The sequence below is a fragment of the Grammomys surdaster genome, unplaced genomic scaffold, assembly GCF_004785775.1.
Source record: "Grammomys surdaster isolate TR1022 unplaced genomic scaffold, NIH_TR_1.0 125928, whole genome shotgun sequence".
NCBI lineage: Eukaryota > Metazoa > Chordata > Mammalia > Rodentia > Muridae > Grammomys > Grammomys surdaster.
The window spans coordinates 2,315,288-2,329,123 of NW_021620751.1; the positions used below are offsets into that span (position 1 = coordinate 2,315,288).

At 41.9% G+C, this 13,836-nt stretch overlaps 1 protein-coding gene across 2 annotated transcripts in view; it reads right to left on the reverse strand.

Moving 5' to 3' along the window:
- Adamts3 (ADAM metallopeptidase with thrombospondin type 1 motif 3) overlaps positions 1 to 13,836 on the reverse strand; it is a 215,308-nt gene that overhangs the window by 24,760 nt on the left and 176,712 nt on the right. For both annotated transcript variants that reach the window (XM_028752617.1, XM_028752615.1), the window contains exons 6-14: positions 11,234 to 11,317; positions 9,152 to 9,308; positions 8,368 to 8,473; positions 7,878 to 8,021; positions 7,212 to 7,344; positions 5,695 to 5,808; positions 3,408 to 3,553; positions 2,146 to 2,321; positions 943 to 1,076 (exon numbers count right to left, since the gene is read on the reverse strand). In XM_028752617.1, coding sequence (XP_028608450.1) covers positions 943 to 1,076; positions 2,146 to 2,321; positions 3,408 to 3,553; positions 5,695 to 5,808; positions 7,212 to 7,344; positions 7,878 to 8,021; positions 8,368 to 8,473; positions 9,152 to 9,308; positions 11,234 to 11,317 — 1,194 coding nt within the window. The remainder of the gene's footprint in view (positions 1 to 942; positions 1,077 to 2,145; positions 2,322 to 3,407; positions 3,554 to 5,694; positions 5,809 to 7,211; positions 7,345 to 7,877; positions 8,022 to 8,367; positions 8,474 to 9,151; positions 9,309 to 11,233; positions 11,318 to 13,836) is intronic.

A 13,836-nucleotide genomic window follows, 5' to 3' on the forward strand; every position in this document is an offset into this window, starting at 1 on the left:
CAGCCAAGAGCACATAGGGAGAGACCCATGGCTCCAGCTGTATATGTAGAGGAGGATGGCCTTGTTGGGCATAGGTGGAAAGGAGGTCCTTGGTCCTGTGAAGGCTGGATGCCGCAGTGTGGGGGAATTTGTGGACAGGGATGTGGGTGTGGTTGGGTGGGTGGGAGCACATCCCCATAGAAGCAGGAGTAGGGGGAATGGGATGAGATAGTGGGTTTCTGGGTGTGGTGGGGGGAGGGGATAACATCTGAAATGTAAATAAAATATCCAATAAAAATTTCATTTCAATAAAAAAGTGATTGCTTCTTCCTATCTTCAGTTCCTAATTCTCTTTCCCTTCTACCATGGATGACTCCATTATCATATTTTGTCTTTCCTGACCCAGAACCATCAGCCAAAGCACCTAAACTCATTTAGCATGAGCTTTGCTTTCTTTTGGTTTTATAAATTACCCAGCCTATGGTATTCTGTTATAGCAACACAACAGCATGCTGTAGTTTTACTAGGTGGAAGGAAATGGATGTTCACCACACTGTTCCAGTTAATGTGGACGCTTACAGTAACAGCTACGTATGAACAGGAAACAAAGTGCATTGTACAAAGACTAAATGAGACAAAGCTTTTCCGTTGCCTACATGTTGGGCCTGACATAGAGTTGAGCATTTAAGTATAGAACCATTGGGAAGATACGGTAAAAAGAAAGATTTTTGTATTAACCTTTGCTTAGGATTGGATTTCTATGAAAATAATATTTAAACTAAAATGTAATACACATACATGTATTGAAGGATCTTAAATATAGTTATTTTATAATGGGGAAATCAGACACCAAATAAGCTGGGGGATGCTGGAGGTGTTGGGGGATGCTGGGGGATGCTGGGAGGTGTTGGGGGATGGTGGGGGATGCTGTGGGATGCTGTGGAGGCAGCAGTTTTAACTCACCACACACTCTCCTCGTACACATATGCTGTAGGGATCTTTGTAAGAGCAGCGCGTTCCGTCATGCACTAGTTGTTTCATGTAAGCAACATCCCCAGTCTCTTTGGACTGACAGTAAAGATGGCATCTTTTCTTGGCTGCATAAGAGGCAGGCTTAAATTAATAATTTTTATAAAATAGGATGTTTGACCAGCATAGTTAACTTTAAGATATATAACCTTTCAATATGGGTTCCTGAAAAGCAAATAAGACACCGGATGAATACAATAGGGAGAGGATGAAAAGCGCAGATATACTACCATGCATATTTGTATCAATGTGAATGACTGGTTATTTTATGTCATCTAAAGTAGACCATTATTGGGATAATAAGGGATGTTAACTTGGGAGGGATATCAGTCAGATGTAGACTGAGACTGCCCCAGGCAGGTTAGGCTGGCAAACCCTGATGTCAGCTATATTAGCTTTTTAGTAAACTCTGACTCAAGGCCATTTTCACCTTAATAATATTCTAAACACTGACTGCCTTAGTCTTTGGTCTCACCCTATCATTCAGCTGATACCTGTGCCCTTTGTAGCATCTGCATAATTGATAATCTACATGACTCACCTCACTGAAGCAAATTTAAGAATGATGCATTTATTCTAAAGTGTTCAACTTTGACCTATCCATGCCTGCATTTCCTTTAAGAGAACACTCACTTGAATTCAGTGGTATATACACACTGACCAGCCACAGAGATAAGAGATTTCATTTTGAGCCCATCTAACCCATAATTTAACTGGAGGAAGTCAAGCATTAAAAAAATATTTCCAGGAGTATAACTACCTTAGACAAGGCTATGAAGTCTTTAATAAATGAGCACCTTATTTTTCCTTTTCTGTTTTCATCCTGACTTGGCTATGTTGTTATTATTTCTTAGTTGAGAATTTCAGTTGAATCAGGTGAGTCAATGTCATTTCCTATGGGGGTGGTAACATGGCTATTTGCCAGATATCATTCATGTCTGTCACAATACCTACCTCTCAGGAGAAAGGCACTCTTTAGACTGAATCTTGGGAACCTGGAATGCCTGGCCTTTGTAAGTACCCGGCTTCTCATGTTACCACACAGGCAGGATTCAAGAGTGCAAGGCCTTGGTATCGGCAAGGCGTAAACACTAAGTGACCATCCACACAGCAGGCAAAAGAATGGTATGCACTCACAGTCAGGATGTTCATGCGGCAGCCAGTGGTGTTTGGTATTCTGGTAGTCAAAGTGTGAGTTACGCTGTTGGCACTGCTGGGCCCTGAAGTCCTCAAAGTGCTTTTGGCATTCTTCTGTGTTACAAAGCTGGTACTCAAAATTAACACCAGGGCAGTCCTGCCCACCATTGATGGGCCTAGAGAAAAGACAACGTTTCAAAGGGTGCCTGGCATCAGCCCAGCAGCTCAGGCCCACAGAAGCAGTAGTGCTGGGCAGAGAGCCAAGTGTCTCAGCTGCTAGCACAGGCTGAATGATGCCAATGTCTGGGGTCTCTCTAAATGTACCCTTCTCTCTGTGCTGAGGGGGAAAGACCCCCACATGCAACCTAACTTAGTCCTCAGTTTGCTTTATGCATGAAAGATGAAAACCATGCAAGTGAACTCAAGAAAATGATATTTCCACCCACATGTGACACATGTGGGTGGAACTCGAAGAAAAGCCGATCCTATCATTCCTTGTCTCTGCTTCCTCCCTGCGTCAAATGCGAAATGGAATGATTTTCCCAATAAGAAAATGGTAAGAATTTGATGGCATGATATTTTAATAGACTAGATGATGGTTTATGGTGAATGTGTAACTCTTACTGCCATGCTTTGGAGTGTGACTGTTACTTTTAAGGCTGCTTGTGAAGACAGTGTGCAGCCATCTGTAGTCTTTATACAAGTCACGCACAGAGCCATCATTCTGCAGGCATGGAGAAAGGGCTGCCTGCAGGTTAAACCCCAGCATATCCAAGCTGAATAACTGCATCACTTTTTCTAGGCTCGCATGAATTTTATCTGGTTGAGCGGATGGATGTCTTTTCTTCCCAGAGTCCCTGCCAGACTGCCCCCATCTTTCTGTATTTCTGCACTGAAGCAGCTGGACAGACCTTCTGGAACTCAGCTAAAGTTACTGGTACTTCCGCCCAATGCCTCTCTGCTTCTTCGTGGACACATCACACTTACAGGACACAAAGTATCTACTCCTTCTGGTCAACTCCCTAATAGTTTCTTACATCAAATTCTTCAAAAAAAAAAAAAGGGCTTCATTTGTATGCCTCTTGCTCATCACAGCCTACTCTCAGCCGCTTTGGCGGTGAGGTAAGCAGTCCTTTTCCTATCCTCTGTTTCGAGAGTGGGATGAAAAAAGAAGAAAACACTACTAACGACAGTGAAACATTGTCTGGTGTATCAAACAGGAATTACAACAGGTGCAACAGGAATTACCGGGTCATACTCACGTGGGATTATTGCACTGGCGTGTCCTAAAACGAACACCAGTTCCACACGTCCTAGAACAGGAGCCAAATTTGGTCCATGACCCCCAGTTGCCATCTTGCTTTTGCTGGTTAGCATTTTTCCACATGCAGTGTCCTTTATAGCACCACTTAGGGAAACGAGAGAAGATAACCGTGAGAGTTGTTAAAGGCGTTATTCAGGAACCGCTTATTGGAAGGTCTTCAACTCTTACCCTCCCTACAGTTAAATACGGATTTAAAGCATCCATAGGCATTTGCTACACGAAGCTTTCCTATCAGAAGGATAACTTAGATCCATCATTTTAAAAATACAACTCAAAAGCTAAGTTTGGGGCTGGTTAAGAGTGCTCTCTGCTCTCTGGCAGATGGCTTGAGTCCTGTTTCCATCACCCACATTGGGTGGCTCACAACCGTCTGTCATTCCAAGTCCAGGGGATCAGATGCCCTTTTCTGGCCTCTGTGGGCACTAGACAGACACTGGGCACTCACTCACATATACATACATGTTACGTACAGGCATCACTAAAAATAAAGCTTTTTTTTTAATGAAGGGAAGATAACATTTACTTGGATACGTTTTGAAATGGTATGTCACAAATGAGTGTTCAGCCTGCCCAGCAGATACCATTCTTGGCTTCACTTCTTGCTGCCTCTATCAGTAGGGGTTTAAATGCTAATATGCCCCCTTTAAAACAAAGGCATGCAAATATGCCTCAACTTCAAAAACAATTAAACTAATTAAGCCTGTATTTGGCTTTCAAAGCACCTTTAGGTTCATAGAATATTAATTTATGAATCTAAGAAATAGATGGGTTAGATAATTTTATTTACCTTTTAGATGACTAAAATCAAGGTATATAAAAATTCATGAATTGTTTAGCGGCCACGTGAGTTTATGAACAAAGAAGGGTTAATACAGCCACAAAGCTACTTGTGAGATTCCTTGATAGTTCCCAGCACTGGGCAGAAACATACTCAGAGGGAATAGATTGTTTTCTTTCCAAAAATTTGAAATGCCTTTTTGTACTCTACAGGCAAAGAAGTTTTTAAAAAATACCTTTATACTAGAGCATAATTATACGTAGAGGAGTTAGATATTAAAATTGATTATAACATAGCTTTTTAATAAACAAAAAGTGATTCCACTCATTATTGCCCTTCTCTTTAGTTGAAAGTGTATTTATTAACTCTTCCCAAAGCAAGACACAATATATAACGTAGTTGGCACAGTGTCTGACAGAATTGCAAGTGCTTGCAATAGCAGGTTTTTATTAGTATGCATACTTCATATAAGAACCGTTCATATATGTTTGAAATCAACCTTTTAAAAAGGTAAAAGTTGCATTAATCTTTTCTGTCAGCACTTGGCCCTATCCACAGTATATTATTTCTAGACTAGTCAAGGCTCTTCAACTTGCATTCTTAGCATGCCTTTGTTTTGGGCTCTTTGCCCTTAAGAGAAGCACACCTTGGCATCCAGCCAATTTCTAAGCATTCAGTCTCAACTACACACTCTGAGATTTAAAACCTTTGGGCATCTTTCCCCGAGGAGTGAGGCCAAATCTCCTGTATAAATTCACATGCCTTTATTTCTGGGCAGCTTTCACAAGGGAAGCCATGCCAGCAAGTAAATCAGACTCCAGTAGCAAGGGCCAGAGATCTGCTGTCCCTACTGCCTTTCCCCTTGGCCACAGAGAGCCAAATGGTCTGGTCCCCCCCAGGCCCAAAAGCATCTAATGTCTGGGCCTGTGAAAGTGACCTTATTCAGTAAAAGATTCCTTGTAAACATGTTTCAGTTAAACAGTTTAAGTTCAGAAGATGATCCCGAGGTATCTAGGTGGGATCAAACCATCATGAAAAGATTCAGAAAGGGACAGAGGGAATATACACCCACTGTCAGAGGGTAGAAGGATATGGCCATGGTGTGGGAGAAAGGTAGCCAGAAACCAGGAGAGGAGAGGAACCAATGGCCACTACAGCCTTGGATGGAGCATGGCCCTGTCTATATGTAGACTTCACTTCTGTATAACTGATTCTTGCCCACAAGAGCTATTACAGAACAAACTTCTAGTGTTTTAAACCATCAACTTTGTGGCAATTTATGGTAGCAGCGATGGAAGCTAGTACCCTATCTTAGTGACTTACCATAAGGAGCCCATGGGTACTACATTCTCCCTAAGGACAACAGACCATCAGGGACCACTATTTGCTAGACCTTTAAAGGTTCCCCCACAGTATGCACTGGAGCTTAATCAGCAGACACACTTACCTTCCCAGAAGCACACTCAGTTCCATCGAGTGGGGGCCCCTTCTTAGTCTTACAGAAGTATGGGTTATCAGGGTGGCTGCACCATAGCTGTTTGCACGGGTCAAAGGTTCGGAACTGGAAGAAAAAGAAGCAAACAATGGGTGACCTTTCAGACAGTGGGACCTTTGCCAACCATATTTTATACTTGTCATGTATACTTCTTCATGCCACAGTATTTGGTGGTGGGGGTGTTTTGATTTTAAGTCGATAGCTAAAGCGGTAACATGTCAAGAAGTAAGCACTGGCATTAGGGTTCCAAGTCTGGATGCTCTGTTCTGAAGTAGCAACGACAAGTGTAAGATGTCCACACTGTGCTAAGTACATTAATTACATCATCCCATTTCATTTCCAAATAAACTGTAAGAGTTTATAAATACATCATCATCCACAATTCAGACACTAAGAAAACTAAGCCAGAGATGTCACAGATTATACTCGAGTTCATGGATTTTGTGTCAGACCTGACAAACTCTGTCTGACATTCATTATCATAGGATCTAACTACTGAAAAGCAGAGACATAAACTAAAACCGCACAAAACAGAGCTCGATTTTATAGCCTAGAATAGTCCTGCACACGAGAAACAGCCGAATGAAGCCTGGCTTCAAACTCATCCTCCTCCTGCCTCAGTCTCACAAGTGCTGTGATTCTAGGCATGCACTCACACACTTTTCACAGTATTCCATTTGAGTTTCTTCTGATATATCAGGGTAATCATTTTCTATAGCCACAAACATAGAATACTAGCCATCATGCTACAGAGAAGCTCAACACCGACTCTGAAGGTAAGAAAAGGAGGGTGAGGAATGGGTAGCAGGTATCTGAGCTGGAGAGCCTTGGGCAACGTGCAGCTAGCTCCCTGTCTTACCAGGTATGAGTAAGTGCCCTGAGAAAGCTACACAGTCTTGGCTTTTCCATCCTAAAGATAAAAGCTTTGCAATCTTTCTGCCACCACTTCAATATATAATATGTATGTAAACATAGACACACACATAAACCACATACACACACATAAACACATACATTCACATACACATATATACACACTAATGTTTGTATCTGTAACAACAGCTGTAATTTTAGAAGAGCAAGGAGAGGTATTCAGGAGGCTTCTGGGAAGAAATGGGAGGAGGCAATGGTGGAATGATATTGTAATCTCAAAAAAAAAAGAAAGAATTATAAACTAAAACCCTTTGTGTATGTGCTCTCTCTCTCCCTCTATGTCCCCCCTCCCTCTCCCTCTCCCTCTCTTTTCTCTTCTCTTCTCTCTCTCTCTCCCCCCCTCCTTTCTTATCTCCCATGAGGATTAATTCGGGCTACGTACCCAAAACATCTAGTTTATCTCCATCAACATAGTAAACACAAGATAACCGTAGATATTTTCACACTTGTACCAGTAAGTTTGCAAAGCCCCCCCATCAGGAACTACACCAACAGGATTCAAGATAAGACAGCTAAGCTAACAGTGGGTCACATACCGCAGTGCACATTTTGTAGCCAACACCAAAATCAAAACGGCATTGCTCATCCATGGAATAATTAATTCCAGGAAGTTCTGGGAGTTTGGGCCAGTCGTGTTCAAAGGGGTCATCAAGGAGACAGTCATAGGAACTGCGGGAGGAAAACAGTTAAGTGCCTTTAAATTCTCAACGGTGAAATCAGATCTTAAAGGGAGAGGACTCTCAGCCCGAATTCTCTGGGGTTTTGTCAGCACATAGGGCAGGTTTCCAGAAATATGGATTTTAAGGATTCGGGTTCTAGTCTACTCATCTTTTATTTCTACTAATTCTGGGGAAGGGAACCAAGCACACCTCTGGGATACAGTGACGCTGCAGCGGCGTTACTCACGTCACCAAGTGACCCTACATGAAGTGTGGCAGTCTTGTACCATAGGACTTTGAGGTATAAAACAGGGTTAAAAGCAGGAACTAGATTAAACACCCCATCTCCATCCTCAGGACAAGTCTGACCACCAGTCACAAGGAATCCACCCCAAGGAAGCCCCATGACAGATAAAATTACACTTAATTTCTAGGCTCATGGCTTAACCAATTATATGACATTGGAGAATCTTTTGGGTCAACACCTCTGAGGTCATGTGTGTAGCCTATGTAGCAGGGCATGACATGCAGCGAGGCACATACTGGATGTATCGTTTCAGTTCCTGACCGCTGCATCTGGACCAGTGGTAGCGATGGAAGGCAGCCTGCACCAGGGGTGCCATGACGCTGCCCATGGCGGTCTCATCCCCACACCGGTTACCTTGCCCGTCATGCTCCATGCCCAACCTAGAACACAAAGGAAATCTCATGGGTAAGAATCACAGATCTATGGCTTGAACTTCCCTTTCTCACAACACATGCTGGGAAAGATATTTTTTCAAGTCAACATGGTTTCCTTGGAGACACCATGGACACTGAAATTGAGAGCAGTCTAATGAAATGCATTTCTTATTCTACAGCCATCAAAGGCACACAGGAGGGTTCAGCTAGACAGAGTTACTCATTGAGTTTCAGCGTATGACCCTTCACTGTTTTAAGCTCCTCACACTTGGCAAAGGATGAGAATGCATACTGGCATTCGCTTTTGCTCAAAGTGTGAACAACAGCGGAAAAGCTGTCAGCAGTGACTTACACATGGCCAGTTTCATGGGCTACTACAAAAGCAGATGAGAAACCATCTTCGTGATTCAGGGTGCAACTTCTCACTGGGTGACACATGCCCGTGACGGGAGCATATCCTGCAGATAATGACAATCGCTTTTATTTTCATTTATATACACGTATAAAAACTCATTATAATTAGTACTGGATCTTTGCCTAGAAACAAAAGAAGAAGCAGTGTCCCTATAAATAGGGGCAACATTACTTCTCTGTTACCAGTAAGCCACATTCTCTTGGGACAGCAAGAAGGGACTGCCTGGGGTTACCATGCTGTTATCATCTCAGCTTGTCTTTCTGTTTCACTAAATGACCCTTCATATCCTGGTTCTAATGGAAGGAGCCAGAAATCCCACCAATTCGGAAAAGAAAACCATCAGTCTTTCTCCACGCTCTCCATCAGAGTTTATTAGATAAATATAACCCGACTTTGGAAGAAAGACTGTCGGCAGGATCCACTCCCGTTCTGAACAGTTAGCGGAAATCACACTGTGTGTTATGGCCTCCCTTCTATACCCCGAATGGACAGCCATTATTTTAAAGACAAGTATAATTTACTATGGTGTTTAAGTGACACTAAACATTGTGGATTCTGCAAAAAGTCACTGGAAGAAACGAGGGGGGGGGGACGTACACTCGGCCTGGTGGATGGTGGAAAGTGGTGTGGCAGTAAGAACATTTGTACAACCTGCTTGACTTGGGATTTCAAGTGAAAAGCCGGGCCCTTAATTTTTTTGTCTACACAGTACTAGTAATACCTTGCATTCCAGCAGGCCCAAAGTCTTGCCTGGTTAAGAAAATTGCATGATCGTGGTGTTCAGCATGGTTGGGGTCAGGTTTTTGTTGCTGGCAAGCCCAGCGGCACACATTCTCCAGGCTCCTGGATGGGTTTCCCCTTTCGATGAGGCTGATGGACTAAATGAAGAGAAGATGTTAAATACACATTTTGTGATTTGGATTTTGATTCAGAAATATTATTTTGGGGATCAACTTTGATTCAGGAATTCTAAAAAGCCATAGAAGACCTTGTGAGGAGGTCACATGCTGCCTGTGGGAAAGTCCACAGACACACGCAGAGCAGTGTTGGAAGTCAGGATTCACTACTCTGCAGGGACTCGAGATTGACAATCATTTGGAGGGGAATTTTTAGAAGTCTAAGATATTTCCTGATTGTATTCAAATTTTAGGTTTTACACATTAAAGACAAATATTGGGAAAAATTCTTACATGAGACTTTTTCTAGAGATATGAAAGTCAAATATCTTAGTTAAAATTTTTGTGTATTCTTTTGGTCCAAAAATAATCTGTATGAAGGAGGAAAGTAAGTTCTTTCAAGATTTGGCAAAACTGGTCAAACTTTATACTGTATGGTGAACAGTCAAATAACATTAGCTTCACCTGGGGGTGGGGAATAGCTTTTTAATCTCATGATAATGACAAGGTGTAGTCTCTTATCTGGTGACTTTAGTGGAAAAAAATACACATACATACACACACATATGTGTATATATATATTGTTTCACATTGCAGTCTGGAGTTAAAAAGTTGAGGGGTAAAAGGTTGAGGAGTAAAAGAGCCCATCCCTTAAAAAACACAGTGTTTATCATTTCTAAAGGGTTTCTAACAGAAAGAGAAATTGAATTTGGAATCCAAAATGAGTTCCTAATTGGGTAAAGGACCCAGAGTTTTGTTAAATTTCAGCAAATGCTATTATCAGTGTTTACATTTTTAATAAACTTAGCGTGGTCTGTTATATGCTAATCATACACTTCACCAAACAAATGATCAGCTGAAGGCTGTTAAGACTTCCAGCTGTGGTTAGCTTGTTCCTTCCTAACAGGACAAAGTACAGCAGGCTTTTGGGAGAAGGTAAAGATCAAGGAGAGCCTCTCTGTAGATGAGGACATGTTGTTAGTAGATGGATAAAGAAACACAAGCTCACAGAGACAGAGATTTGTTTCCCAAATGCACAAGTTCACCAGTGTTTCCTCACCAGGAAGATTAGTGATGGGAAGGATTCATTATTGTAAACATGAACACTGGCAAGGGAGTCAGGCTTCTCAAAGGAAGTTAATTATTTCCAAGGATAGGACCACATCTAATATTGATACACACAGGTTTTCCATTATATGGCAAGAATGGTTACTGTATGCATTTTGATTCAACTTTCTGTTTTCAAAAAGATTAAAACTTCTTTAACTGAAAAAAAAACATGGTGCTTCACTTTTAAACATATTTTAAATACTGTTTTAAATAAAACAAAAGATGTTTCTGTTTTCTTCATGGACATATTCCAAGTGCTTTGAGAATAACTACCATAAAAAACAAGCATTTCACATAGACACAGTGAATTCATATACAGGTCACAAACCTCATGCTAACAGGCAAAGAGCATTTTCTTTTTTCTTAATGGCATCTGTCCATGTTCACTTACTTATTCAGTCACACCTAAAGTCCTGCTAACTGGGTCTCGGATGTAGCTCAGTTCATAGTGTTTGTCTAGTGTGCAAGAGATTCTTAGTGAAATCTCTAGCAGATTATACATTGGGCATGTTAGTACATGCTTATAATCCCAACATTTAGGAGGCAGAGTTAGGAGGATCAGGAGTTGAAGGTCATCTTTGACCTCATAGGGAGTCTGAGGGCAATATGAACTGTATGAGACCTGCCTCTAACAAAAAGTTGCTCTAATTTAACATTCTCTTCTCATTCTTGAAGATTCTCCTCCCCTGCTTTATAACCATGAGTCTACAGAAGATTGAAAGTAGTTTTACCACCCAATCTCTTACTGGCTAACTTAGTCTTAATGTTTACAGACCACACATTTTAAGGTATTTTACCTTTGCATAACCGAGCATAATCATTCGTACCAAGACCACATTGATATGCACTCCAAGGGACTCATCGTGGTAGATTTCATTTACCTGGAGACAAAGGAGATGGTTGCTACAAGAAAGGCAATGCAAAGGATTTCAAGACACATGCAACATTTAAGAGATCAGCTATGCCAGTCACAAGTCCTCTACAGATTCGGCACCTTATATAGTTTTTAAATTTAGCCTAAGGCAATCTTCAAAATGAAGTAGTTTATCTTTTGTTTTGGAGCAACCTTTGGATACATGAATTATTGAGTTTTTCAAAACTACAGAGAAAAAATTAACATAGACATGTTAAGAAAAGATTTATTAACAAATTGTGTGTGCGCGCGCGTGCGTGTATGCCCACGTGCATGCAAAGGTTCACATTTGTGTATGTGCCTACACAAACACAACACTCACCTAAAACAAATTTAAAAAAATATAGCTCTGGTAATTTTCTGTCCTCCTGTGAGTGGCCACAAGACATTGGAAGAAGACAGTCAATAGCAGGTATGCCCACATGCCTTGGTTGAGGAATTTCTACATAGATACTCTGGGGGTCTATCTCTGAGACGGCAAGTATGTAGCTTTCCCAGCATCCTCTAGGACAGAGGAGCTGTGCCAATGCTTTTTTAGAAATACTGTGGGATAGATACCTTTCAGAATATGCATTATTAAGGCTACTGTACAAGTGCTTATTAGAGATGTCAGTTCTGAACTCAACTCTGAAGAGCTCAACTGATTCCCATATCATTATTTCATTTTTAAAGTTAGGCTAAAATCTCTCAGAAATGATTTTGTATACTTTAATAGTACAGATGTTGGAATTAGAGCAATTTTAGGTCGCAGCTCAACTATGCTTCATACAGAAAGGATGATGAAGCCTGTAGACCGTTAGTGACAAGCTAAACCACACAGTGTGTTACTGGCAGACAGGAATCTAAAGCACACTGTAATTATATCTTCTGATTAAGCTACTGCAAAGTGAGTGCAAAGAAACTCTGTCTAACTTGGCAAATGCTAGCAGGAATGACAAAGGCAGCGTTACCTGGCTAGATTCCAGTTACGAGTTATTCCCCAGAACAAGGGCTCAAACTTCTAACAGAAACTAAGAGAGAGATGAAAACTAACCACAATTTTGCTTGAGATCCAGGAGGTTTGGATGGCAGGCTTAGAAAATCTAAAAGCTGCTGAGAAGAGTATAAAGCCAGAAAATACAGAACATTCAATAATCATTGAATAAAACTCATGCATCAGGGTACTCTGGCTTGCCACGTTAGACTTGCCACACCTACCAAGAAACAGGCCAAGAAATCTCTAGTTAGATGTTTCAAGACTGTAGCATGACTGCATGGAATAATTTCAACACTATAGACCTTAAATTGATGGATGGCATACTATGTATTCAGATTGTACACAGCATTTACAAAGCTACCAAAGATGGGTGTAAAAGGTCAATCTAAGGTAGAAAATAATAAAAAAGATAAAGTATATTCTAACAAGAAAGGCTTTATGGTACTTTTATGTGGAAAATGCATATATATGCATATTCATTCATTAGAATGATCCAGCTAAGTTAAAAAAAAAAAACTACTCTGTGATGAACCCTTGTATTGCCCAGGAGTACAGGCAGGTGACCCATGGTCTGGTTGGCTCACTATAGGCTAAAGGACACCCAAAGTATTGAGCTCACTGTGTACTGACATATAAGGGAACTGGTCAACAAAACATTCAAAAAAGTAACAGAGACCAAAGAGCCCAAAAAAATGTGTCATATACAGAATGAGTTGGGAGATGCCGTGATTAAAGACACCAGACATTAAATCTCTCAGATCACATTGCTTCAAAATCCCTCAATGCCTAGCAACTTGAGGAAAGCAAGGAACAGCCTAAGGTGAGTAGCTAGTGATGCCACTGGTGACCATGGTGGAGTCCCAGCCTGAACTGCTACCAGGGGTCACCTCTGAGTTAGTGGCCTACAGCAGCAGGGGTCTGTTACCACCAAAGGCCAGGATGGCACCCCTGGTCTGGGCTACTGCCCTGGGGACATGTTGATGTCTGAAAGCTGTGTAAAACTTGCCCCAGCCTTCACCTGAGCATCATGGGAGAGCTGGCCCTGGAGGCATGAGAGCAATCTCCCCTGCAGTGGTGTCGATGATAGTGAGCTATCTTCCTCCTGCCTCTCCCTTCACCACCTTGCCCCTCACCATCTACAGCACTGGGCAGACTGGGTCCTACACCCTGCCTGAGCAGCACAATATCTCTGACTCTGACAGTGGAGGAGATAGGGCAAGATAGAATGAGGATGAGAGCATGGGAGAGCTGGCCCCACCACTTGTCTGCAGTAGTATGGTGACATGGGTGAGGGAGAAATGTCCCCCATCTAACTCCTTGCCATCTATAGCAGGCAAGAGAGCTGGCTCTGGGATCATCAGAGTGGGAGAGCTGGCCCTGCCACTCATCTTGGTAGCACAGTAGAGCTGTCGCTGGGTATGGGGGTTGCAGGTGAGCTGGCCCAAGGATTTGATGCTCTCCTCCATTCCCTTGTCCCTCAGCATCTATAGCAGGCTGAAGAGCCAGCTCCC